This window comes from Manacus candei, unplaced genomic scaffold, assembly GCF_025592945.1.
Source record: "Manacus candei isolate 608988 ecotype Guabito, Panama unplaced genomic scaffold, ASM2559294v1 h1tg000050l, whole genome shotgun sequence".
NCBI lineage: Eukaryota > Metazoa > Chordata > Aves > Passeriformes > Pipridae > Manacus > Manacus candei.
Genome location: NW_026138098.1, coordinates 6,923,561 through 6,950,032, shown reverse-complemented (window position 1 = coordinate 6,950,032; position 26,472 = coordinate 6,923,561). Strand labels below are relative to the sequence as shown.

Here is a 26,472-nt window from a genome sequence, read left to right as displayed (position 1 = left end):
CTTCCCTGTACAGTGAGTGGTGCATGTCTCTAATGGCTGTTCTGGCAGCTCTCCTGCTCTCCTTTTGTTGAGTCTCACATCCAGGTTGCAAATGTGCTGGCTGGTCCTGCTCCTCTGATTGGAAAAAAGGGCAGAGTCACAAGTGCAGATTTCCCAGGCATTACTAGGTGATTCTGGCAGGAAAGTCAAACCTGAATCATAGAATCCCTGACTGATTTGCATTGGAAGGGACCTTAAAGACAGTCCAGTCCTACCCCCTGCCACAGGCAGGACACCTTCCACTAGATCAGGTTGCTCTAAGCCCTGTCCAACCTGGCCTGGAACACTTCCAGGGATGGGGCATGAAATGGGGAGATCTGTGCCCATGTGGAGGCTGAGCAGCCCCCAAGGGAGCAGTCACCCAATCAACATGTGCAAAGCTCACACCATTCCTTTCCTTCAGAGCTATTTGTCTTCGAGGCTAAAGTACATCCTATGTTGTGTTATTTTACATTTTACATGTTTATGTAAAACCAAACATGTCCAAGGCAGAAACCATTCCACAGTACAGCACATCTCAGCAAGTGCTGGAGTGGGGACAGTTTCCTGTGGAACCAGTAGGTTTGGGATGATGCCTGACCCCCTCAGCCTCATCAGTTCCAGCCCCCCTGTTCTCCCAGGAGCACACAGACTCTCACCATCGCGATATTTTCTTGTGTCACGAATTTCAATTTATTTTCCATTCGGCGTAAGGCATGTGACAACTCCTCATTCTTCCTACTAAGGCGTTTGTTCTTGTCCAGAATGGGCTTATACTGACTTTCTGCTTCTCTGAGACGTTTTAACTGAAAGATAAAGAGAGGGTTAACACCTCTGGAGCTTTTTCAGTGAATATATTAATAATTTTCTTTAACAATCCCACTAGCAGTATTTCCTCCTCGTGAAAAGCATAATTGATTAAAAACTCTTGGTGCTTTCCTATGGGAAGAGATCATTCCTCCTTTATGAGATATTCGATCTGTGAAACAAAGGTTCCATATGGGGCATGCATTTATTTTTAAAAGGAAATAAAAATAATTCCAGCTAATGCCACCTCAAAAATTCGTTGTCATACAAGCCAAGAGGAGTGTGACACGGCACAGCACCGAACAGAGAGCTAAGGAGGCGCAGCCAGGATTTTCAAACAGCACAGGAGAAATATCCCGGTATTTCTGGGACAAGGCATGGCCCCGGCAGCACGTCCCCCATTCCCATCCCTGCTGCCCTCACCAGCTCGTTCCTCTCCTCCGACAGCAGGGCGTTCCTGTCCTCCAGCTTCCTGATGATGCCGCTCAGCTCCGCGATTTTCAGTTGGAAGCGCCGGGCATCCTTTTCATCCAACTGCTGTTCCTAAAACAAAGATCAACTGCAAATAACTGTTCATAAGTGTACACGCCAGAGCACGTTTTCAAAGCTCAAACTTTTTCTTATCCCAAATCCAAACATCTCAAAACATTATCGGGCAGAGTGTAACCCATGGAACCCAAGTGACCATGGAAAGCTGCAGGATGAGACCAACGGAAAGTCAGGAGTGGAAATGTAACAAAGAATGCAAATGCAGAAGTATGTATATGTATATGCATATGCAAAGTCACAAATGGTAAACTTGGAAACAGAAAATATCCAACTGAAGGCCATGTTCCAATGATGCCACTGTTGAACTGAGAGCTTCAGACACATTGCTCACTGAGGTCTTGGCCATAAGAAAATGATATTAAAATTACTGAAGTACAAATGGGGAAAGTTCATGAAATTGTGCCATTGCAAAAGCTCTTCTTCCACAAAGCTGTGACCTTTATGGGGTCCTAAAGGGTCACTTGTCACTTTACTTGAGTGAAAATGCTTAAATCAAATCAGAAAGGAATAGAGATATAGATAGATGTGTTCTCATTCAGAGAAGTTACAGCTGTTGACAAATGTGACAGACTTTTCCCCTTCTCTAGGACTTGTTCTGGTCTTTGGCAGAAGTTGAATACAACTCAAAGAGGCAAATTAGCGCCCACAGTGCTGGTGGCACTTTTTGGGAGGTCTAGGGTTCCTCATTCAACAGGTGCAGGAGAGGCTTGGGCCAAAGAATGAAATAGATAGGTTTGCTCATGTATAAATTTTACACTTGTACTGAGAAAATCAAGGCTCTTGCAAAAGAAATCTTGATGAGGATCAGCAATGAGGACAACCTGCACACGTCAGAGGTACGAGGTCAGTTACTTGAGGGGTTTATCTGAGCAAAGGAAGGCCAAAACAGAAAGGGGCCAGAGGTACATTGAAAAAGGCATTGTGGAAGGGTGACTAAAATTGAATGTTTTGGATATTGCAGAAAATAAATAGGAAGGAGAAGGTTAGGAAGTCTTTGATTCACTTTGTGGCCCACTGACAGCGAGAGCACTTGGCAGGTATCCCAGGGGGCTGTGGGGTTTCCATGCTCTCACCACCCCATTCCCTCTATAACTGGCCTCGTCCATCTGCCCCCCGAGCCCCGTGCTCGCAGTTCCAGAGCTGCACACATACATCACTTGGTGAGAAATGCATTTGCATCGTTTGTTGGCAGAATCGTGTCAAACTGTCAGACTAAGGTGGGTGGCTGAGCATGGTACAGTGAGGAGAAGGAGAGAAAGAACAGAGAAATTTCCCCCTGCTGACACAACCAAACCAAACCGACCGGGAAACAAAGCGACAGAAAGCAAAGGCTCTCCCATGACAGGGTTTGATTTGAAATCAATGGTTTGGATAAAGCAGGAGCACGGAGCGGGTGCCTCAGGCTCCCCGGCATGGCCACGGGAAAGCTCTTGCTCCAGGGAGCACTCATCAAGATTCTGTCACTTGGTGCCCTTTGGTCTCTGTTTAGGTGAAACCACGTGAAAGTGCTTACGGGGCTTCCCGAATGATCTGAAGCGTCTCCTGCACCACTTGCATAAGGAAGTTCCCGCTTGGGGCTGCTCAGATGCCGGTCAGACTCTTTGAGCTGGGACAGTTGTTCATCTAAAGCCTCCTTTTGGAGCTGCAGTCTCTGAGCATGCCCGGCTCGCACCCCTAACTCTCTCTCCAGCACGAAGACTGCTCTGTCCTTAAACTTAATCTCCTCCATCTACAAGGAGAACAGAACACAATCACACAGGAGCAGCGGCTCGACAACAGCATCCCGGAGAACCCCTGCCCACGGAAACACAGCACCGCTCCCGGGAGCCAGAACACGGACACTGGACAGTGAACATCAGGCTCAATCACTTCAGGAACATCGCCCTTCTGCTGGGACAACCCAGAGGGAAATCTCTTTTTCGGCAGGAATTTTGTCATTAAAATGATTCGGAAATACCCCATGCTCTTATCACCATTTCAGGATACCTTAAAAAAAAATTAAAACTTAACATTCACATCACAGTTTGATTGGCTCACTCGAACATTTTAATGATTTTGCAGCATTTTTCTTGGGCATCACCTTTGGAAATTTTGAATTCATAATTTTAAAAGAAAAATACTAAAATGTGAATATCCTTTTATTTGCAAAATAGAGAAGAAATGTAATTTTTTAATTTTTTTCCCCAGAAGTCTCTCATGTGAGCAATTTAATCATTCCCTTCTTATGAGAGGTTTTGCTTATACATAATAAACATGCAAAATCATTAAGTGCTTAAATGACAAATGTCCAGTGACCTCTAATTCTCTTTTTCCCTGTTTGCCTGTGCTGAGGGACTGTGCACATCCCATGGGATCAGCCAGGATCCAACCCTTGTGAAGGGTGGTTGGGCCCTGCCTAATTATGGAAAATCCCTAATCCCAGCCCAAATTGCCTTGGGTGCCTGTGCTGCTGCACCCACTTCAGCAGGATCTGTGGCTCTTCCCAGCTGGATCACAGACATATACATTAAACATGGATGTAAAGCATTAATTATGCTCACACACTACATGTGGTACAGACACTGATTCTTTGGAAAGAAAGAAATCACATCCATCCCCTCAGGTGTCTGTGAGCTGGTTTCAGACACCATAAACAAAAGATTTTTAGCATCAGTTTTTGAGACTTTAGACATTTAATTTAAATGATCCCTTTTTAAACCTGGCCTGCTTGAAATAAGCACACTTTGCCTTGTGAGAATTGTGTTAATACTTTTATCTCTGCTTTGTCTGTAAACTTCGAAAAAAATTACATTGGGGATCAATAGTCACTCCAAGGACTTTTTGGATACCAGTATGGCCCAGCCAAGAGAAAAGCAGGTGCTGGCAGGTCACACAGGTATCAGGAGAGTCAAGTGGAGCTGATGAAATGTATTTTGGGTATCACAGACTTTCAACAATGTCCATGAAGGCAGTGCCCGTTAACTTTGAATGAAACAAAGAGATGTCTCCTGAGCACCTGAGGTCCTTCTGCTAAATGCCTAATCAGGGAGAAATCTAAACAGATGTACAGATGACAAGGGAACACATCATCAAATGATTATTTGCCGAAATAAGCAGAATACTGGCTAGTTGATCCCTATTTATATGAAAACAAAGACACATTACAACAAAGGCAACACATGAAATTGGGAGGAACAAAGAAACTGGAGAAAACACAAAACATTTCACAGCATTTCACTAATGGTTTGTTGTCCAGGAAAAAAAAAAAAGCAAATCCTAAACAAAATCACAAACCACAAGGAAACATCAGCATTCCCATTTTCCTTCATATCATTAAATTCCCATATGTGAAACATTCACAACAGTTTGGTGTTTGCAGCCCGTTACTAAACACAAATGTTGCAGAAACAGCACAAATGGAAGGAAGCATTTCCCTGGAAAATGGTATCCAGCCATTAATAAAATTAAGGACATGTACAGACAAGAGACCCCTCGGAACTCACTGGAATTGGTGTCGGTTGCCCGGGGTGGGCGCCCAGCCCGGCCTCATTCTGCGCTGGTGCTGGACCGGGGACACTCTGGGGCTCCTCTCCCTGCTCCCACCCCTGCCTGATGGCTTGGGTGCTTGGGAAGGGCTTGGGAAGGGCTTGGGAAGGGGCGTCAGCATGCAGGAGCATCCAACCACCTGCGAGACACCCTGCGCCGCGGACATTCCCACTTTATTCCAGAGGCTGGGATGAATATTTATGCTCTATGCTAATTCATACCCAGCCGTGAGCACAGCTGATGCCAATTACACAAATGCAGCCCCTGCAAGGTGAAATCTGCTGTTCCCTCCTCGTGCTCCCCTGTGCACACCCGGCACAGCCCGACTCTCAGATGGCTTTAGGCCGTGGCTCTTTCAAACGTATCATTTCCATCCTGATTCAAACCCAATATGTAGTTCCTGCTTGGGGAATTTCTCCTTGCAATGTTCCTGGGGCCTTTGCAAACTGACAGACGCTGTCAGAAATGGCCTTTGAAGCTCCCAGTGCCTGGGATCAAAGCCAGTCCCACCGGGCAGGGGGCACACGCAGAGGGGAATCCCTGTCCAGCTGGAGCTGCTCCATGACAGACACGATTCCCAGTGTCAGAGCTGGCAGCTAGGACACATGAGGAGACCTGTCCCCAGCCTGGTCCCCAGATGGGACTGGTGGCTGGGTGATGAGGTGCCCAGGTGAGAGGAGATGGGTGGCTCTTGGGGGTGACACCCCTGAGAGAGAGTGTTCAGGCACAGGGGACACAGGGGACACACGTCCTGCTCGTCCACCTTCCCTCCCTAGAGACAAACCCCACCGCCTCGTGGTGGGACCTGTCACCCAGCAGCAGCCAGATTCACTCAGAATCTTGGCTTGGGTTTAGAGGGACCCGAAAGCTCATCTTGGTCCAACCCCCAGTGGAACCATCCAGTGCCACTGGTCACTGCCATGAATGAAGTGTGGGGTGTCCCAGACCCTCAGGAGGCAGAAACCCCACGTCCAGTGCCAGCAGCTTCCAAGCTCTTCCAGAGGCCCCAGTCCAAGCCCTGTGTCAGGTATGTTGTGGCACAGCACCACAGCTAGAGCTCAGAAGAGAGGAGGATCCCAGAGAAAAATGTTTTTTAAACTCTGGCCTGTGAGACACCAAAGGAATGACTCAGAACTAGGAGGTTCATTGACCTTGTTAAGTGTAGGAGAAATGTTGTCTGGCTTTTAATATACAACAAAATGCTCCAGTCCAGGTTTTAGTCGGAAAAAATACTGTTGGAAACGAGGGTCAAATCACAAATGACTGAAAAATACCCAGCTGGCAGAAAGAATGGCTCCCCTTGAATGCTGTGTGCACCTACAGTGTAGGTGAGTGCTGAGCCACCTTTATAATACCAAATATGGGGATTTCTCACCACATGAGGGAATCAAAATGAGAAGATAAAGACTAAATCAATCACTGATAAAATTAATATTTAAAAAGTCAGCTTCCTACCCTTTCATCTGATCCCACCCTTTAAATCAGACATCTTCACTAATTTACCACTGTCTGACAGGGAGCTCAGGGTCTCTCTCTGAGAACACAGAGGTTCAGAATGGTGCAGAAAACCTCCATCTTCTCTTTGGCTATGAGATGGCACTGCCATGAGGAACCCGTGAAGATCTCAATGAACAGTGGTCTTACAGAGGTAATGGAGAAAGTTATTAAAGCTTTTTGTAGTCATCATCAGCTAAAGTTTATCTAAATTGAAAATAACCACTACTCAGCCTCTAATAAATCTAATTCACTCAGTTTTTCTGATTTCTCAGTACCCTGGTAAAGGAGCCAGGAGGAAGGAGGCTGCAGTGGCCATGGCTGTGCAGAACTTCTCCTTCCTGACCAATCTTCAGCTAATTAAAATTTAAATGCTTTCCACCACATTGAATTTTGGTTCCCATCAAGCAAACTTCGAGGCCAACTGATCACAGGGAACCCTCTTGACTGAAAGCTGCCTCCCCTGGCTGTGCACACACTAACTCAGGGAGTGCTCCTGAGCATACAAATGTAATTAAATACATCCACGTAGTATTTTAGGCTGGTTTAAAATGCACAAATTGAAATTTAAAACTGGTTTACTAAAATTAGAAATTCTCTCGAAAGGAGGCCATTCCACACGTCCCCGTTACCATCTGCAAGGGAATTTCATCTCTTGCAGCACCATTGCTGAACGTTCTGAGCCAGGGACAGCTCAGCTGGGTTAGTTGAACGTCTCCGGGGAGCCTCACGCTCAGACTGTGCAGACACAAACAGCACGAGCCATATGTGCAAACACACAACACGAGCCCAGAACAGCCTGAACACACACTTTGGAGAAACACATTATTCCCTTTCCTGTGCTGTCCACAGTGCTGAAAGATGCTCAGCCCTCCCACATGGGACTGACTGGTCCAAAGCCGTTGGATCCAGGAGTAACAGTCACCCTGAACCTGAAAATAACTACAGTAAAGAGCTGGGATTTTTATTTGGTAAATACTCAGAATCACAGAATCATTTGGGCTGGAAAAGCCCTCCCAGCCCATTGAGTCCACCCTGTGCCCAATCCCCACCTTGTCACCCAGCCCAGAGCACTGAGTGCCACGTTCAGTCCTTGGACACCTCCAGGGATGGGGACTCCACCAGCTCCCTGGGCAGCCCCTTCCAATGCCTGACCACCTTTTCCAGGAGGGAATTCCTCCTGATGTCCAACCTGAACCATCTCTGGCACAGCTTGAGGCTGTTTCTTCTTGTCCTGTCCCTTGTTCCCTGGGAGCAGAGCCCAACCCTCACCTGGCTCCCCTCTCCTGTCAGGGAGTTGCAGAGAGCAAGAAGGTCTTTTTGATTGGTCACAGGTTGGACTCGGTGATCTTGGAGGCCTTTTCCAGCCTTTAATATTCTGTGATTCTGTGACTTGGAAATGAAGAACTGAACATATCAGACATCAATCACTTCAAAAACAACCTTGTGCTAAAGGGTTTCATACCATTGCAAAGCCAAACCCAGACGAGTACAACTCGTTTTTCTCTACTCTGACTAAACTAAAAAATAACTCTTTTCCTAGGTATGAAATTAAAATTCGCCCAAAGGCTACTCCCTCCTTGATTAAAACAACTAAATAATGCATTGTACACAAACCATGATGCTTTTAAACCCTGAGCTGAATCCTTGGGCAGCTCAGGGCTGGCCCCTCAGCTGCCAGTGCCATGGGATGCAGGTGTGATTCCAGAGCTCTGTGGGATGGATGGACCTGCTCAGCTCCAGCTCCCCTGTGTGTCTCTGCCTCACTGCAACCCCACTAAGGCTCAAGGACTGCACTTTATGGCTGGGTCCTCTCTGAAAAGGAAGGAAACACTGGTTTCCAGTGATAGTTGAAGTGTTTTGGGAATTGCCTCATTTTCATAGAGAGCTTTTATCGCATGAGGCAGCACCAGCCTTTCCCCCAAACATCAGGGCCCTCCCTGCAAGGTGCCAGGAGCCACCAGTCCACACTGAAAATTATTTCTGGTTGAGTCAATGGAGCTGAGAGTACTTGAAGCCATCCAGGAAGCACTCAGGGCTTGGTGAAACCATGGCATCAGGTAATTTCATTAGTGCAGTTTAACTAATCTCATTCTTTCTAGCAGGAATTAAAAAAAAAAAAGTTTGATTTTCAAAGGCAATTTAGAAAACATACCACCAAACCACTCTATTCCTTATAACTAAGACCATATTTATTTAACAGCTTCTCCATTAAGGGCCATTAGTGGGGACTTTCCATGTGATGCAGCAAGTTTATTTAGGATGCCCATTAGCCACCCTTTCACTGGGATGTATGAAATCAATGCACCAGCAATGAATGGTTAGAGGAAGGGACTTACTCTGCAGGATATTTGAACAGCATCAACAGATCAGTTGGTTACAAATTATTTTAACATCCTCTCTCCATAAAAATAAAATAATCTATGAAAAAAACTTAACAACCTAAAGTCTGAGAGACGTGGTAACTAAATAAAGGTAGGAAACACTCTACTAGTGTGTCAGTCCCTGCCAGGCTCTTTGGGTCATCAGGACACGGGTGACGCAGTTCTAGCCCTGGGATGGGTAGGAGGTTCTTCCAGGTGGTCCCTGCAGCAAGGCCACACTGCCAGGCTTTGATTTGGGGCCAGGCTGCAAGCAATTTGAGCATTATTAATTGTTTTTTAGGATTTGGATAATAGCCTAGGATCAATGGCTTAGGAGAAACATGGATGAGTTTGCACCAGGACACTGTGTGGCAAACACAGAACGATGGTGACATCACAGAAATACTGAGACAAGACCCAAAATACACACGATGGGAGCATGGCTGTCTTCCCAGGTCCTTAGGAAAGGCAGAGGCAGTTCAGGGATACACTCCCTGTGCACTCACAAGATGGGAATCCCAAGGCAAGAGTCTGAGACAGCAGTGGAGAATAAACCACCCTGAACCCCAGGAGATGCTGGTGGCCTGCCTGGCTCTCATGCACAGGCTCCCTGTGAGGGAGCTCCCTCCTGCAGGAAGTTCCTCCCTTTTCCAAGGACCATGATCCATTTCAATCTCCCCAGCCAGTTTCCAAACGTGCTGGAGGAGCACTCCAAAACACAAGAGTGAAGCTCTTGCCTTTGAGACAGGAGCTGTTGCACCTGAGGCTCCGAAGCTGGATTAGGTGAGCGCAGGCTGAGCAGCCCCACACAAAGGACCTGTGAGGATCAGGGGAGCAGGGAAGATGAGGATCCCAGGGACCTGCTGGGATCAGGAGCCCGTGGAGTCAGGCAGGAGAACTAACCCCTGTCCAGGGGAAAGCCACCAAGGTGGGTATGGAAAGGAATTCCCCCTGAATGCCTTGCTGGGTATGTAGGACTCAGGGACGCAGAAGAAGAGCATTTTGGGTTTATGTAGGGCTCATTATGGGATGTTCACGGGAACTAGCAAAGGCAGGGAAAGGGAGGGACCAAGCAACACTTGGTTAGGAAATAAAGGCCTAGACCCAGAAACATAACTCTTCTGTAGCATTACCCTAAGTAGACAGGAATCTGAGAGCTCTTCCTGATGTCTGAAATGTGAACAACATTAACAGGCACTGACACAGATAGAGAGGTTCCTTACAAAACATCCTGATAGTTTTAAAAAACAGTTCAACATTTCTACTAGTAAATGTAAAACTGGTTTGAAGCAAGTTCCAAATTTTCAACATCCATCCTTATCTCCTCAGCTGAGTCCAGCACTGATCATTTCCTGACTATCAATAACGTAAGTTGAACCACAGATGAAAAGAGCAACACGTACCAGTCTACGAATCTCTCTCTCGCACTCCCTCTTGATCCTGGTGATTTCCTCCTGGTGCAGGTGATACACACTCCTGATCTCCGCTGCTTTGATTTTGTCAGCTTGGATGACCATGGTTAGAGCCTCCTCCACTTGTTTCTTAGCCCCCTTCAGCTCAGAAATCTCCTGCTGCATTTTGATTTTCTCCACCTCAAAGCCCCTCTTGGCCTCCTCCTTGGCCTCCGAGAGCAGCACCGTTTTCACCTTGTCGGGACCCCCATCACGCACGGCATTGAGCAGGGTCTGCAGTCTCTGGATTTCATTGTCCTTAATTTTTATTACTCTGAGCAGTTCAGCTTCGTGCTGTCTCAGAAGTGCTTCTCGAACAGCTTGGAGCTCCTTCATTTTGTCCTCATGCAGTTTGACTTTGAGCTCTGTGACCACCACGGTGCTTTTATGCTGTTCGTGCTCCTTGATCTGCTTCACTTCCTGGTTTTTCTCTCTTTCCAACTTGCTGACCTACAAGGAAAAGCAGAAAGTACTCTACTGTCAATCAAAAAAATGATTAGTACAAACCATTATATTATTTAAAAATTATACAGGTCACTTTACAACATCAGAGTTCAATGCTGTATGTCTGTGTCTACAGATTCATAGCAAAGCCCTTTCACTGGATACCAGTATAAACAGAGATATCTGCATATTTAGAAAAAGAAACAAAAATATATAATTATCATTTTGCAAATTATTGATACTGAGGCTGAAACCCCAGGTATCAATACTGATTTTAGCATCTTATTCTATCCTCAGAATTAAAAAATTATCCCTTGCAATCTTATGGACTCTTTAATTCACCCAATTTAGTGCTCTAGAAAGCATGTGGTACACAATGTAAATAATTAGCACAAATTTATGCAAGAAGGAGAGAACCCACATGACCAAACCACCCACATCCAAACACTGGAGGAAGTGTATGCTCAGAAACTGGGCTGACATGGGTATACCAGGTGCTACAAACAGATTAATGTGTGAGATAATACATCTAGGAACCAGGCAGTATCTTGTGAGTAAGGCTGCGTCCTTACTTTAGTCTGCAGAAGCTCTCACACCACATCACCAATGGAATACATGAGAAATCAGATGCCAAGTCACCATTTTGGCTTGTCAGGCACAGAGACCCAACCCACACAGAGCACATGTGCACAGGGAAGACACACAAAGCTCCTGTGAAACCCCAAGCAGCTGCATTTTACCAGATGCTTTCTAAGCAATGAGTTTTTCAGTGCAAATAACTGACTGTACCTGAGCACACAGGGCTCAGATGATGTTTCAATTTAAAACCATGACATAAATTCTAAAGCAGCCATGACCAGAAGTGGTGGGGGAGAACAGAGAGAAGAAAAAGAGAGTCCTCAGCCTTAAAACTGCAAATGCTGCATCACATCAAAAGGATTAACAGATCTTCTACTTTTATATCATATATATATATATGTTGGATTCATAATTTACAATGCCTCATGATGATGCAAATGTATAAGGCAGCCATGAGTGGGGCAGAGAGTGGTCAGAAATAACAGACTACACTGAGATTGCTGGGGGAAGGAAAGGGAAGCTGCACACCTTACTCTTTTCCTGCTGGAGCTCTATCTGGATGTCAGTGAGCTTGGCCCTGAGCTCCTCATTGGCAGCCTGCAGGGCGGCCAAGGCGTCCGGCTTGTCCCCTCTGGCCCGGCTGCTGGAGCCCTTCTTGGACATGGTGAGGCCGTGGCAGGGAGGGCAATCCCGCCTGGAGCCCCCGGCCCAGCACTCGCTCCGGCTCCTGCGCCTCCCGCCGGAACACTACATCTTCCTGGGCCTGGAAAAGGGAGAGCACAGTCACACAGCACTGGCAGAGAGAGGGGTGGGCAGGGATGGGACACCACCACATACATGAGGCACTTCCACACACATGAGGGACAGGGCAGCCAGCTGAAAGGGCTCCTCCCTGCATTCAGTATGGAATCACAGGTTTGTTCAGGCTGGAAAAGCCTTCTGAGCCCTTAGAGTCCAACCACTGCCCCAGCTCTGCCAAGGCCATGGATAATAGCCTTGGATAATAACCCTAACCCTAACCTGTGTTCCCAAGTGCCACATCCACACAGCTTTTAAATCCCTTCAGGGATGGGGACTCCACCACAGCCCTGGGCAGCTGTGCCAGGGCTGGACAAACCTTCTGGTGATGGAATTTTCCCTAATATCCAACCTAAACCTGCCCTGGTGCAACTTGATGCCATTTCCTCTTGTCCTGTCACTTGTTACGTGAGAGAAGAGCCCAACCCCTACATCCTCCTGTCAGGGTGTGTTGCATCCCTTCATCTGCACTGGAAGTCACACAGTGCAAAGGATATGGAATGTTCACGAGGGATGTCCACACACCATCCCCTGGCACTGTCAAGGCCTGGAGACAGCAACCCCCCGGGAAAACTATTTTCATAGAATCATGAAATCATGGAATCACAGGATCGTTATATTACAAAATTCCACAGAAAAAGCAGCTCAAATTTGGGAGAACGTTTCCAACCTTTTTTATTCTAATCTTGTTAATGTGGATAACAATTTCCTTGGACGATGACCTTCAGTGCTTTGGTTTATTCCTCATGACTCATGGTCAAAACCACAATGGAGCAGCACCGTTCCCTGTTGGAGCGTGAGTGAAGGGGCTTCACAGGTCAGGGCAGCTGTAATGAGAAAATAACAATTAATGATAATAGTAAAATAGCAACTATGGAATAATAGAATAATAATAATAATAATAACAACAACAATAACAACAACGCTACTCTGATTTGAATTCTAAGAGCAAAATCCTGAATCTATTAAGGAGAAAAGAGCCAAGGAAGGCAGCTGCTCCAGGGATATATAAATGGGATACAGAGCTGGGAGAAGCCTGAGAGCATCTGGGAGAGGGGGTGGATTTTGGGAGGCACAGGGCAAAGCTGCTGAGAACTGGAAAAATCATGTAGGACAGACAGTTACTATACATCTGTACTGGGTCAGAGGGACAGTGGGAAGGCTGAGACTTAAGAGAAACAAGTAAAGGAATAAAATAACATTTCTGATACTAATTGTCCAAATCAAAGTGGTACAGTCTCAGTTCTGCTGCTTCTCAGGCTGATAGTTGACTTCGTAGCCTAGAAGTGTCTATAAAAAGAAACATGTTTGGTTGGGCAAAGAAATAGAAATAAATTAAATTTTAAAGATGTTGCCTGAAAAACCTGTAACAGGAGCAGACGTTCTTTGCATTTAATATTCTTGTTGCTTTGTGCAAGCAGACACAACGCACCAGTGATCTACAATGGAGCTTTAAACCCTCTTTCTTTATTGATATAAAAATGGGGCAGCCTATAGCCACAGGCACAGGGCTCTACCTGCTGCGATGAGTGAGGCCTTTGTGCACTTTACAATTCTTTTCTTCAGTGATCTCCTGTAATGGCAGAAGCAGTGGTGAGCCAGGTTATCTCACAACCTGAGGAAACGAGCAGTGCACTACGAGCTTTAACTGCTTCCACTTGAATGGCAGACAAATCACAATTTGAATGGTACAGGGATTTGTGAGAGTAATTGCAATCAGGATTCCTTTTGACAGACAAGGGCTGTGAGAATTTTTGCTTGCTTGCTTACAGAGAATAAAACTGAGGAACTGATACTGTGGAGCACAGTTCACTTGGTGAGAATGCTGTCTGAGGTTGATTTGTAGAACCACATGTCCTCATGCTTCCAGTTTTTAAGCTTTTTAATTTTGTTTAAATGCTACCAAGGCCTAATTGTATGATTTGGTACAGTTCATGTCAAGCAGCTGCCTAAACCTGATTCTCCTCTACTGAAAGACAAAATGTAGAAGGATTGGCTTATTTCAAAGAAGAAAGGTTTGTACAGCCCCGTTTGCTCCAAGCAGGTCCCAAAACCTTTAAAGAAGAACTGAAATATTATCAAGAAGGTCAGAGGATCCCAGACTGGTTTGGGTGGGAAGGGACCATAAAGCTCATCCAGTCCCATCCCCTGCCATGGGCAGGGACACTTTCCACTATCCCAGGCTGCTCCAAGCCCCATCCAACCTGGCCTTGGAGACTTCCAGGGATGGGGCAGCCACAGCTTCTCTCGGGAACCAACACTGGAAACATCTTCCAGGCTGGAATGCTGAAGCCTTAATGAGATTTCCCCAGAGAACTCAGGACATTCTCTGATTCTGTAGTTTACATGGTCTGGAGTCGTCGGTCCATTTAATGCACACAGGGTTGTTATTGCCAGGGAGAATAATGCAAAATTGGACTGGACAGAGTCAGACAGCTTCTAGTGACACCCAGGACCTTCTGTGTGTGCAGTGGGACAAGTGTCATTGTTGGGCACCACGACAGTCACTGTTTGTACTCCAGCACTGCTGGCCCTGTGGCCCAGAGCAGCCGTGTCTGCCGGGGAGGCCCCGCGTAGAAGAGCCATCTGAGACTGCTGCACAAATGCCAGGCTTGAAACAACATTTCTGCCAAATACTGGGAGAAAAACATGCCACAAAAACATTTCTGGGCCACCATCGCTGTGCTGATACGTGTGTGCAGCAAGGAGGTGGTTTATCAGGGAACACAAACCTGGTTGCTCAGGCTCTGTGCTGGCTCCAGGTGACACACAGGGAGTCCAGGAGGCCAAGGGGCCAAAACTGAGCCCAGACACTCAACAAGCCCAGTCTCTACAGGGAACAGAGCAGCTGGCTGGGACTCCTCACCACAGCACTGGGTAGAGGAGACATTCCCTAGAAAAAGTCACCTGCCTTTGGATTTTTCCCCAATTTTTTCCAATGAGTTACATAGAAGGGGCATCTATCAGACACATCACCTTAATAAAACAGAAAGGTCCTCATATTTTTGATTCTGGTAGAATAGATTATGCATCTTCTTCCTGGTGTGTTTGATATTGAAAACAGCATCAATAATGCATCAGAGCTGCCTTGAGCTGGGCTCAGAGTTCCCTTTGCCTCCTGACTTGTAATTCAAACATCAAGGCTAATTGGAAAATGTGTTTTCTAGGTAGTAGTTTCTGAAATCAATGTTTCACTGCACTTAACAATAAATGAATAAATCCCTACCCAGGGTACCAATATTTTAAACAAAACATAGCTTAAGCAACATGCTGTTCTTACAAATACTGCACATTTCCAAGGTCTGCCACAGCCCCTGAGCACTGATGTTTTCTATTTCTGACAAATTGTTCTAATTAATTAGTTTAGACAAACCTTGTTGAGCCTCTGGTGAACCTTAAAATATTATAATAGGAAGAAAATGTAATATTGTCTATGGGTGAGTTCCCGCTTCCTCCTATGAGTAATCTCCATGTTCCATTTAGGATTGCAGCAGCCTATAGATCCGAATGCAAGAAAATGAGTTTTCCTCTGAAACGGAATTTCATGCTAAGCCAATGCAATCACATTCAGTGCTGGATTTGTACCTTGGGGTTTTTTTGTACAAACATTTGTCACAAATAGTGTATCATTCGCTCAGCTGCAACACGAGAAGAAAACCTGTTGGAAATTACATGGAAAACAGAGTAAACTGGTAGCTGAGATCAAGAAACAACTGCCAAGGCCTGTATTGTCCTGTACCCAGGGTTATGCTGTGTATTTCCTGCATACAGAGAATCCCAGAATCCCAGAATCACTGAGGATGGAAAAGGACTCCCAGCCCATCAGTCCAACCTGTGCCCAATCCCCACCTTGTCACCCAGCCCAGAGCACTGAGTGCCACCTCCAGTCCTTCCTGGGACACCTCCAGGGATGGAGACTCCACCAGCTCCCTGGGCAGCCCCTTCCAATGCCTGAACACCCTTTCCAGGAAGAAATTCCTCCTGATGTCCAACCTGAACCTCCCCTGGCACAGCCTGAGGCCATTTCCTCTCATCCTGTCCCTTGTTCCCTGGGAGCAGAGTCTAACCCCTGGCTCCCCCCTCCTGTCAGGGAGTTGCAGAGAGTGAGAAGGTCTCCCCTGAGCCTCCTTTTCTCCAGGCTGAGCCCCTCCAGCTCCCTCAGCTGCTCCTGGTGCTCCAGATCCTTCCTCAGCTCGTTTCCCTTCCCTGGACATCCCAGAAGGATTTTTTGCTTCTGCTGTTTAATGATTGAATTGAGACTAGTTTGATAAAATCCTGGTTATTTTTAAAAACACAATCAATGTTGGTAACTCAACCCAGATTCCAAAGAGCCATATCTGACTTGTCCATGCTTTTGCTGAGAAAGGTTTAGGCTCCCCACACTGCAAAGGTAACGTAATCCATTACCATCAGTCAGCTGCTTTAAAGCAAATCTCCATTTCCGTAAGGAAAAAAACCAACCAACCAACATTTCCCAGTGTGAAATAAGCTCTGAAACCTATCCTTGATGAAATAATATCAAAAACAATGCCCCTCTCCCCCCCAAACCCCCATATCTAGTACTGAGTCCCTGCAGATGGAAGTCTAGCCAAAGTTCTGCCGAGGATTAGATCAATTCCAGCAGCAGCTGTAACAGACACATGTCAAATCCTGACTGACCTGAATTTTTCCTCAAAGATTAATCCTTCAACCGTTGTTGGCTTTAACTCATTGATGGGTGGATCATGTTTACAAACCCTTAGCAACACCCTGACCTTTGTAACCTCTACATTTGTAGTTCACGCAGTCTCCTCTCTGCAGACACCTTGTGTCTGTAGTTTTCTGTTTGGTCACACACAGGGGTCTAAATCCCATCCTCTGAGTTTTTTTGGAGTTTGTTTGTTTGGTGGGGTTTGTTGGTTTGGTTTTGGGGTTTTTGTTTTTATGCAAATAACAATTGGGTGTCAATCATGTGACTAGTTAATAGTTTATAGGGAAGAGCTGGAGCTGTCCTAGGGGAGGGTTACACTGGATGTCAGGCAAAGGTTCTTCCCCCAGAGGGTGGTCGGGCACTGAACAGGCTCCCCAGGGCAGTGGTCACAGCCCCAAAGCTGCCAGAGCTCAAGGAATGTTTGGACAATGCTCTCAGGGACAGGGTGGGATTGTTGGGGTGTCATAGGCAGGGCAAGGAGTTGGACTGGATGGTCCTCGTGGGTCCCTTTCAACTCAGGAGATTCTGTGAATTCCAGTACTGTCAGACACAATTGCTGCTAAATCCCAGCAGGTACATTTTAAAGCATGACACCTGTTTAATTTTACATCTCCTATGGCTAATTTCCAGAAAGAGCTATAATTAATTAAAAACAGAGTTGAGTATGTAGGAAGCTCATTTTTCTTTTTTCTCAGATAATCCCCAATATTTAAGGTACAAAAATCCACTGGAGTTATTGTAATAACACTGCAATAGCACACCTATCCAAATTCTCTGTTAAAATGGAGCAGCTCAGCATAATTCCAGTGCTTTGGGGAGGATTATTAGCGAGGAATATATTTCAGACTAATTCCATCAGTTTAATATTGTGTCACTCTGTTATCTTGCTCTCAAACAAACTGTTAGAGCAATGCCATCCCTTTTCCCAAGGAATTCATGCCTGTATAATTAACTAAATCAACTGTAACACAGATGGCATCGCACCATCCAAAAGCACTTGATGGAAACATTTTAAGCATGTTATTAACATCCCTAAATAACTATTTAATGCTACCTCTCCAACCCTCTTCGGCACCAACACGCAACACAGCTGGATTTGAGGGTGGAAAAGGCAGTATTTAACTGCTACACTCTTATAAAAGTTTTTCAGTTCTCAGATTTATTCAATTTATAAATGAGCTTGAAAATAACAGACTCGACAGTGGCAACAAAAACATTGTGGTTTAGATTTGAGAATTAAGATTAATTTCCAGACTGACTCATCATCATCAGATTCAGCTGTGAGGAACTGGGCAGAAGGGAAGGACTGTGTTGGGAGGAGGAACCTTTCTTTGGGCTGGCCATGGTTATACAAAAATTGTCTATTTGACAATGAGTTTTATGTCTCAGGAGGTGTGTGACCAGCTCTAAACCAAGATAAAAACTTACAGTTCACAGCAACAGACAAGATTTTGAATGGAAAGTCAATTAATCTCCCAAATGCAAACAGCTGCTAATGGTCAGATGCCCATCAAGCTCCGGTGGAAAGCTGCTCCTTTGGCCCCCAAAACTGAGGATCATATTATTTCAAACCTGATTTTTCATTAGTAAATATCCTAATTGAAATAACCTTTTCTTGACAGTTGCTGTGACTCCCCTCCCTAATGTCAGCCGGTCTCTGCCCAGTTATTGAATAGCAAACATGCCCCTTGTCTCATAAATGTAAATAAGCATAATAATGAACATAAATAAACATAAATACTGATTTAGAAAGAAAGCAAGAGTATGCTCAGAGTACCAGACTCGCTGGAGGTCAGTTGTGAGGGGGGTGGGCTCAGCACCCACCGGAGGTGGCAGCGCTGGGGATTAACACCATTCCTCTCCCTCCGACATCTGCTGGACCAGGGCAGTCCGGGGGGGGGGGGGGGGGCTGGAGGGCCAAAATCTCATGGAATCAGGCTTAAGCCCTGCAGCATGGTCTCAGCTGGGAAAATGGTCCCTGGGGAAGACCAAGAGAGCTTTAGTCACATCCTGGTGACAGGGAGATCTTTTCCATTAGAACAACTGAGACACAATGTGCTGCTTTCACCTGGTCCAGCTTCTGGCAGGAACATTGTTAGAGAAAGTAAAGGGACAGATCCAAAGTAGAGATGGCAAAGGAGTTCAGAACAGAAATGCTGGGGCAGCCACAGTTTCTCTGGGCAACCTGGGCCAGGGCCTCCTCACCCTTACAGAGAAGATTTCCTTCAATATCCCACCTAACCCTGCCCTCTGGCAGTGGGAAGCCATTCCCCCTTGTCCCATTTTTGTGCCTTTGTGGAAAGTCCCTCCCCTGCCTTCTTGCAAGCCCCCTTCAGGTACTGGTTAAGTAAATATTTCCAACTACAAGGAAAAGATCCATTATAAAAATGCTTTTTAAAAAAAAAACCCAGTCCCTGGAAGATGACTGAATAAAATCCCAAAGCAAACTGCCTTCCCAGACGACGATCCAGAAACCCTGACCAAAGCTCGTGTTTCCCAAAGGAGAGGCAGAGCAACAGGTGGGAAAGAAAAGGCTGAAGGCACATGGGAAAGCTGTCCCTGAGGAGCAAGAAAGACTGGTGTGACACGAGCCAGGCCCTGTGTCCAGGGGGTGACTGAGGCAGGGCTGTGCCAGGGACACAGGAAGGTGGCTCAGAGCTGCTGCCCTTGGCGAGGTGAGCACTGACCAGATGTGCACAGCTCAGGAGTTCAGAGCTATAATCTGATTTTATAAGCTGATTTCATTTGAGATGCTGCATCAACCTTTAGAGTCAATCTGCCTGGCATGTGGATACCATTTCCCTGCACTTTCACAGAATGGATCAGTAAGAGGGTTTAAGGCAAACCCACAGCCAAGGGGAACATTTTAGGCCTTTAGGGGAAATAAAAGAGAAAGGGCTGTTTCAACCTCACTTTAACATTTGAAATCAAACAATCCCAGGTTCAACAGGTTGCCCAGAGAAGCTGTGGCTGCCCCATCCCTGGAAGTCTCCAAGGCCAGGCTGGACAGGGCTTGGAGCAACCTGGTCTAGTGGAAGGTGTCCCTGCCCATGGCAGGGGATGGGACTGGATGGGCTTTAAGGTCCCTTCCAACCCAAACCATTTCATGATTCTATGATTCCATGATCCATTCCTCTGAGAAAATTTTATTTTTCAACACAAGAGTTCCATAACTTTTTTCTAAGCAAGACTAATAACCAGAAGATTTCCATGGAGCACTACATTCAGTTTGTGCACATCATCACATTCAAGATATACCCTGAATATTCCAGTCACTTACAAACCTTACATGAACTGACCCTCCCAATGCTACACTAAATGCAATAAGCACCATATTTGAACACAAACATAATGGAAATAATTTTTTTAACTATACAAATAATTGCAATGAGCAACCCGAAGATGGACCATGCAAACTGTGTGTGTATGTGAGGAGTAATTTAATAGAAGCTACACCATGTTCTAGAGCCACCTGCTACCAGGGCCAAGAATGACAATACCAGGGTCAGCTGGTGCTCACAGAGCTGAATTTTGGGTCAGTTTGCTGGTTCTGCTAAGGGACAAAACTGGGGCAATCTCAGGATATGTAAGTGTATGGAAAAGTCTCTCATTTATCTATTGAAGGGGAAAAAAGGGAAAAACATAAAAAGAAAGGGGGAAAGGGGAACCTCAGCAGCTGCCTCTGCTTGTGCTCTCTATTGACTCACCAAAATTGGCTTGCTGGAGTTCACCTCTGAGGCCAAGTCCCTCATTCCTGAATCACATGTCCTGGCTGATGTCTCCTCTCTGGAGAACCCGTCCCGTGCAGGTATCCCCCTCTCAAGGACCTGTGCAGATGATCAGGAAAAGTGCTGGCCTTGCTTTTCATCATGAAATATGCTGTTTAAAGTAACTGGGGAAACATTTCCTCCAACATCCCCATTACAGGCAGGAGAAGCTCCAGAAGAGCTCTTTCCTAGCTACTGGGTTAGTGTGGCAGCTGGGTAATCTGGGATTTGAGTTCCAGACTTTCCAATCTTTTAGCCTTCTGCACTCACTCCTTCAGGGAAAGTAGCTTCTCACACGGGTCGCAGGATGCTGATCCTCAGCTAAGAGGATGTGTCCATCTGGCTCCTGACTTTCTGGCTGATCATTGCTCTTGGAGCAGGAACACCGGGCTCTGCCTGCAGTCAGGATGCCCGAGGGCACTAGAAATGCTTCCTGCTGGGATCTGCGTCCCACCAGCTACTGCCATCACAGCCAGGCATGTTCTCCAGGGCAGCAAGGGGGGAACTGTGAGACTGCGAAGCTCTGGGAGTCTGGAGAGGGGCAGGATGAGGAACAGCAATAGCTGTGGCTGCTCTGCTCTGGGGCAACCAGAGTTTGTGAGTTTTAACAATAAAAATATGCAAATTCACACAGCTCATTAAAGCCACCAGAGAAGCCCATGCCCAGGAAACCCTGCTGGTGCTCCTGTGCCCCCCTGCCCAGAGAGTGACCCATCAGGCAGAGAGGCCTGGAAATGTGAGCTGTGTGTGGGGCAGCAGAGTGACCTCAATGTATCCTGGCACTTAAATGTGTGAAGGATGTGAGACCAGAAATCGGGATCTCAGCTTCACAGGTACAGTTAGAGTTGGACACGTCCACAGTGAACTGCTCAAGAATCATGGAATCACAGAATATCCTGAGCTGGAAGGGACCCACAGGGACCACCGAGTCCAACCCCTGGCCCTGCTCAGGACATCCCAACAATCCCACCCTGTGCCTGCGTGAAGATTGAATAATATGATGTGTAAAAACACTAGTCACAGATGGGAAATCAAAACAAAGGAGGAGTTACTACTACAAGGAGGAGATACTACTACAGGGAGGAGATTCCCAGCTGTGAGCTCCAAGGCCCAGGGTTGGCATAGTTTGATATTCTGGTAACCTGTTAAAGAGTAAAGGGCAGGACACAAAAACCTGCTGATAGCAGAGGATTATGTAGGTCAATCAAGAGGAGAGAGGACTACAAAGCAAGCAAAAGGGAGAAAAAAAACCCAATAACCTCGAACTAGAAAAAATACGTAACTAAGCAACACGAAATTCAATCCAGGAAAGTACAAGATAATCTATATTTAAAAATACAATTTGACATATCCTGCACGTAGAGATTTAGGAGGAAAGATCAAGTCATCACTGAGGACATCTGTTGTGCCCACAGTGAGATAAATAAGGTATTATAATGGCACGAGACTGGAAACAGGGTGAAAAGCATTATGATGCTGCAGAAAGATAAGTGGTAGGTACTCATTAATCCACTCAAATTCATCTAAAAGAAACATAATAGGTGTGACCAGGTAATAAAAGATTCAGGATCTGTGATTTTTTTGGAAGAGACACTGCACAGGCAGTTGTAAAATGATTGATATTGTGTAGGCAAAAAGGATGTTTCAGTTACTTTTCACACTAATGCAAGAACAAGAAACCACCCTGCGGGCACTGGCAGGAAATGAATTTTTCAGTGGAAAGATGAATCTTCCACTTTGGATCACACACGACAAACCCTGGGGGCACTTCCCCATTTTTCTGCTGCTCCTAGGGTCAAATCACCACAGAGGGTGGGAAAAGGCTGGTGCTGTGAGTCCCCAGGTACTGGTGACAGAGGCAGGGCCAATCCAGCCCCAATACCACCATCACAGCACTTCCCTCCCAACCCAAACCATTCCATGGTTTCATGAATGGGTAGGGTGAGGGCAGGTGTTAGGACTGAAACACTGAGGCATCTTGGCCCTTCCATTTCTGGAGAATATTTGCCCTTCTTGTTTACTTCTTTTATTTCTATATTGAAATTGCAGTTTCTTCTCTCGCCTCGCTTTGTGCAAAGCCAGTGGAATGGGACATCCCAGTGAGACAGCCTGGGATGAGGGCAAGGGGTCAGGAGGAGAGGTGCCAGCTGAATTCCTCAGGATGAGAGGAGACAGCCCAAAGTTGCATCAGGGGAGGTTCAGGTTGGACATTAGAGAAAATTTCTTCATGGAAAGGGTTGTCCAGCCCTGGCACAGGCTGGAGTCTCCATCGTTGGAAGTGTTCAAAAAATGTGGATGTGGCACCTGGGGACATGATTATGATGAACATGGTGGTGATGTGGGTTGATGATTGGCCTTGGCGACCTTGAAAGGCCTTTTCCAACGTTAACAACTCTGTTATTTTGATTCCATGATTCTGCTCCATCCTTCAGGGATGGCAACTCAGGCCACATTGCCCTGTGCAGTGGTCAGACAGGCTGAGTTGGGCTGATCACCCACAGATCAGCAACATCACAGCCCCTAAAGATACTGCTGGGTTTTTCTAACACTTTAAAAACCTATTAAAAAGTACATGGAAAACATTTATGCAGTCATAGCAACTTCAGATTTGCTTTAAAAAACAAATCTGCAATTTAAGCGGCCATGGATACATTTGAAATAGCAGCCCAAGAGCATTTTTCTGCCTAGATAATACACATCTTGGCAGCATTTCAACAGAACCAGAATTACATTCAAGTGTCAGATGCTACATTTTAATGGTGCTCAGCAAATGCTCCCCTGTCTCTGTTCTACCTGCAGCCTCCCTGCTGTAAGGGAACCCACCTGGCTTTCCTTCAGCAATCCCAAATCCCTCCTCCCTCTATAAACTCCTCTGGATTTGACACCCGGTTCTGTGGACTTGAGGAGATGAGAAGGCTTTGGAAAGCAAACAACCTGAACCACTGAAACACGGTGCAGAGGTACAAAGAAAGGTGCTAACTCCACAGTGGAGAGCCTGGAACAGCCCCAGGCTATGGCTGCAGAGGGATTTACAAGGGCAAGGACAGCGGAACAAGCTGGGAACAGGGAGAAAGGCTCCGACGGAGCATCGGCCGCGGTACTGCAGGTCTGGAAGCAGGGAGGGAGCACCACACCTGGAAACGCGACCCAGAGCCCGGAACAGAACTGCCCTTCCCTTCCCACCAGGCACCAGCTCTGCAGACACGCCGGCCCCCCCTTCCCAGCAGACCCACTCCATGTGCTGCCCCCGCTCCCCATCCTGTGGCAGCGGCTTCCCTGCCCCGTGGGGCTCCTGGCCATGCCAGAGACACGGGGAGATGCAGCGCTGCATCCAGAGCAGGTCCCGCAGCCCGCATCCCGCCGCAGGACCGCTCCCTGCCCTCGGAGACGGACGGGGCTACTCCCGGGATGTGCCCGGGATTTGCCTCAGCAGAGCCACGCACCCCCCGCCCCGCACGCCGGGGATGCAGCTGCACCCTCCCCCAGGCTGAATTCAACTTACAGTGCACTTTAAGGAGATTTAAAAAACCATTTCAGGCAAGAAAAGCGCCGAGAAGGATCCTGGCCAGCCTTTCCTCACCTCTGCTTCAACTCCGGCGGCGGCGTCTCCCGGCTTGTCACGGCTCCAGCTCCGGGGGCTGTGACTCAGCAAAGGGAGCAGCTTTTTATTTTTCCGATGGAACTTACCAAACCGTGCCAATATTACGGGGAGGATCTGCTTTCCGGAGCCGCTGCTCTGCCAGCCTCTCCCGAGGTAATTCCACTGAACCCTCCCCATCTGCTTACGGTACGACAACAGGAAACGATTTCTTTGGGGGAAAAATATCAAATGCAAACCTGCCTGGGAATCGGGCTGGGCGAGGAAGAAAAAATTCCCAAGCTCTACCTATGCTGGACTTAAAAGAAAAGGTGACGTCTCCTTATTAGCCTGAGAGTTCTGCTGCTCCTAGTCAGGTATCCTGGGATCTGAGTCTCTGTGATGAGCTGGAGCTTAGCATGGAGAGCCTCCTGCCCCAAGACCCCCAGGCTGGCAGGAGTGGGAAGTGCCCCAGGAGGGAGGCAACTGCCCTGCTGTCTCTGGAAGAATCCCTCTGGCCTTTCCACAGGTCGGAGGATCCCCCTGTACCCTGTGGCACATGGCAGGACAACTGCACATACAGTTGAGCTCCTCACCCCAACCACAGCCCCTGGGGTCACAGGCCTGACCCCACTGCCTCCCTCCACTCTGCACTGCCCAAATCACGGAGAAACAGGAATCTCTGTGGGATTTCAGGAGAGTTGTGGGGGGCTGGGATCCCTCTCTGTCAGGCTGAGCCCACCTGGAGTGATAGAACCACAGGTACAGGGACACAAACCCAGCTGGGCAACCTGCGGCTCCTGCTGTTGGGAAACCAAACTCCAGGAGCTGAGGAACAAAAAGCTGATCCACACTATAAGATCCCAAGCCTGTTCCAACATAAACCGAAACCTCCTACACCACCCCATGGCCACACGTGTTCAGGTGAACCCACAGCTCCAGGCCCACCCAGTGCCAGCATTCAGTGGGTCCAGAACATACCCAGCAACCACCCACCTCCTATTTATCCTCTGTGTCCTTGCCAAGAGGGATGCACAGGGCTCTCCTGAGCCCATGGACCCCCAGCAGCTCCTGGGCAGGATCTGGGGTGCTCCTAGCACCACTGTATCATCCCTACATGGTTATTTTCCTTATCCAAGATGTCCCAGTTCCCCATTCCACTGGCACAGGTTGCCCAGAGAAGCTGTGGCTGCCCCATCCCTGGAAGTGTCCCAGGCCAGGTTGGATGGGGCTTGGAGCAACCTGGGATAGTAGAAAGTGTCCCTGCCCATGGTAGGGGGTGGGACTGGATGATTTTTAAGGTCTCTTCAAATGCAAAATATTCTGGGATTCTGTGATTCCATGATGACAGGGAACTGATTGGTTTTGCCCCAGAGTTATTTTCTAATGAATTTGTTACTATCCCACTTTAAAAAGATAAGGAAGATGCTGTCACTGCCACCACAAGCTCCATTGGCCAATCACTCACAAAAGCCAGCAGGAATGCAGAGGCTCCAGGCCCAGCCTGGTGAGCACAGTGGGCAGGGGGCACTGCCAGGTTTTGGGAATGATGCTCAGCACAGGGAGACTGGGAAGGGCCCCAGGAGCCAGGGGTGCTACAGCCTCAGCTCTGCTTCCCCTACCCATCCCCTACTCTGGCCCTTGGGATTTAAACCCATTCAGAGGAATGACCAGCCCGTTCCTACGGAGAAGGAAAGCTGGAAGTTACTTCCAGATGCATCCAACCAGAAGTGCTCCAGAGTTCAGCCTGTGACAAATCAGCAAACACATCCTTTAATTAAGAAAGCCTTTTCCTTTGATTTTTTAATTAGAAGCAAGAATGCAGATGCCATTTACATACAAGGATTGTCTTGTTTTCCTTCCAGTGCTGGCAGAACGGAATTCCAATCACATCCTGCAAATTTCCACGAGTTTTTTTAAAGTCCTCAGGGTTACAAAGCTCCTGACCATCAGGTTTTGAGATATAGGGTGCTCCAGCAGCAGCCATAAATTGTGGCAGAAGAGATCCATATAGAATTTTGACATCTCTCTGCAGCCATAGACCTGTTTAAACTACTAAAATACTACAGACCATCAGATGCAGTTTCCAGGTGGGTACCAGTGAACAGCCACCTGTGTAAAATGAGAAATACAAGGTGCAGTTGAGACTTTTAGAATGGATTCAATGAGTGAATGAGTAAGAAAGCAGAAGAATGAAATTTTCATGGCACACAGGAGACATGAGGTGAATACTTGAATAAAAAGTAATAAAAATGAAAAAAAATCAATATTAGCCTGAAGCATTATAGAATCCCAATTTAAACCAGCCTCCCAACCCCCTGGGAGAGCAGGGCTGGCTGTCCTCCCGCAGCCAGAGCTCCTGCCCACAGCAGCTCAATACCCTGACCTGTCTTCAAAGGGAAGGGATGCA

The 26,472-nt window shown here is 47.0% G+C and overlaps 1 protein-coding gene across 21 annotated transcripts in view; it reads right to left on the bottom strand.

Annotated features, from left to right (window-relative positions):
* Positions 1-26,472, bottom strand: part of JAKMIP3 (Janus kinase and microtubule interacting protein 3) — a 68,364-nt gene that overhangs the window by 30,099 nt on the left and 11,793 nt on the right. For 10 of the 21 annotated variants that reach the window (XM_051801079.1, XM_051801080.1, XM_051801077.1 and 7 more), the window contains exons 1-6: positions 12,699-12,803; positions 11,759-11,993; positions 10,160-10,657; positions 2,888-3,103; positions 1,249-1,368; positions 678-824 (exon numbers count right to left, since the gene is read on the bottom strand). In XM_051801079.1, coding sequence (XP_051657039.1) covers positions 678-824; positions 1,249-1,368; positions 2,888-3,103; positions 10,160-10,657; positions 11,759-11,893 — 1,116 coding nt within the window. In that variant the 5' untranslated portion in view covers positions 11,894-11,993; positions 12,699-12,803. Of the gene's footprint in view, positions 1-677; positions 825-1,248; positions 1,369-2,887; positions 3,104-10,159; positions 10,658-11,758; positions 11,994-12,698; positions 12,856-24,065; positions 24,120-26,472 lie in introns of those variants that run through there. The other 11 variants (XM_051801086.1, XM_051801090.1, XM_051801092.1 and 8 more) reach the window with 5 other exon arrangements.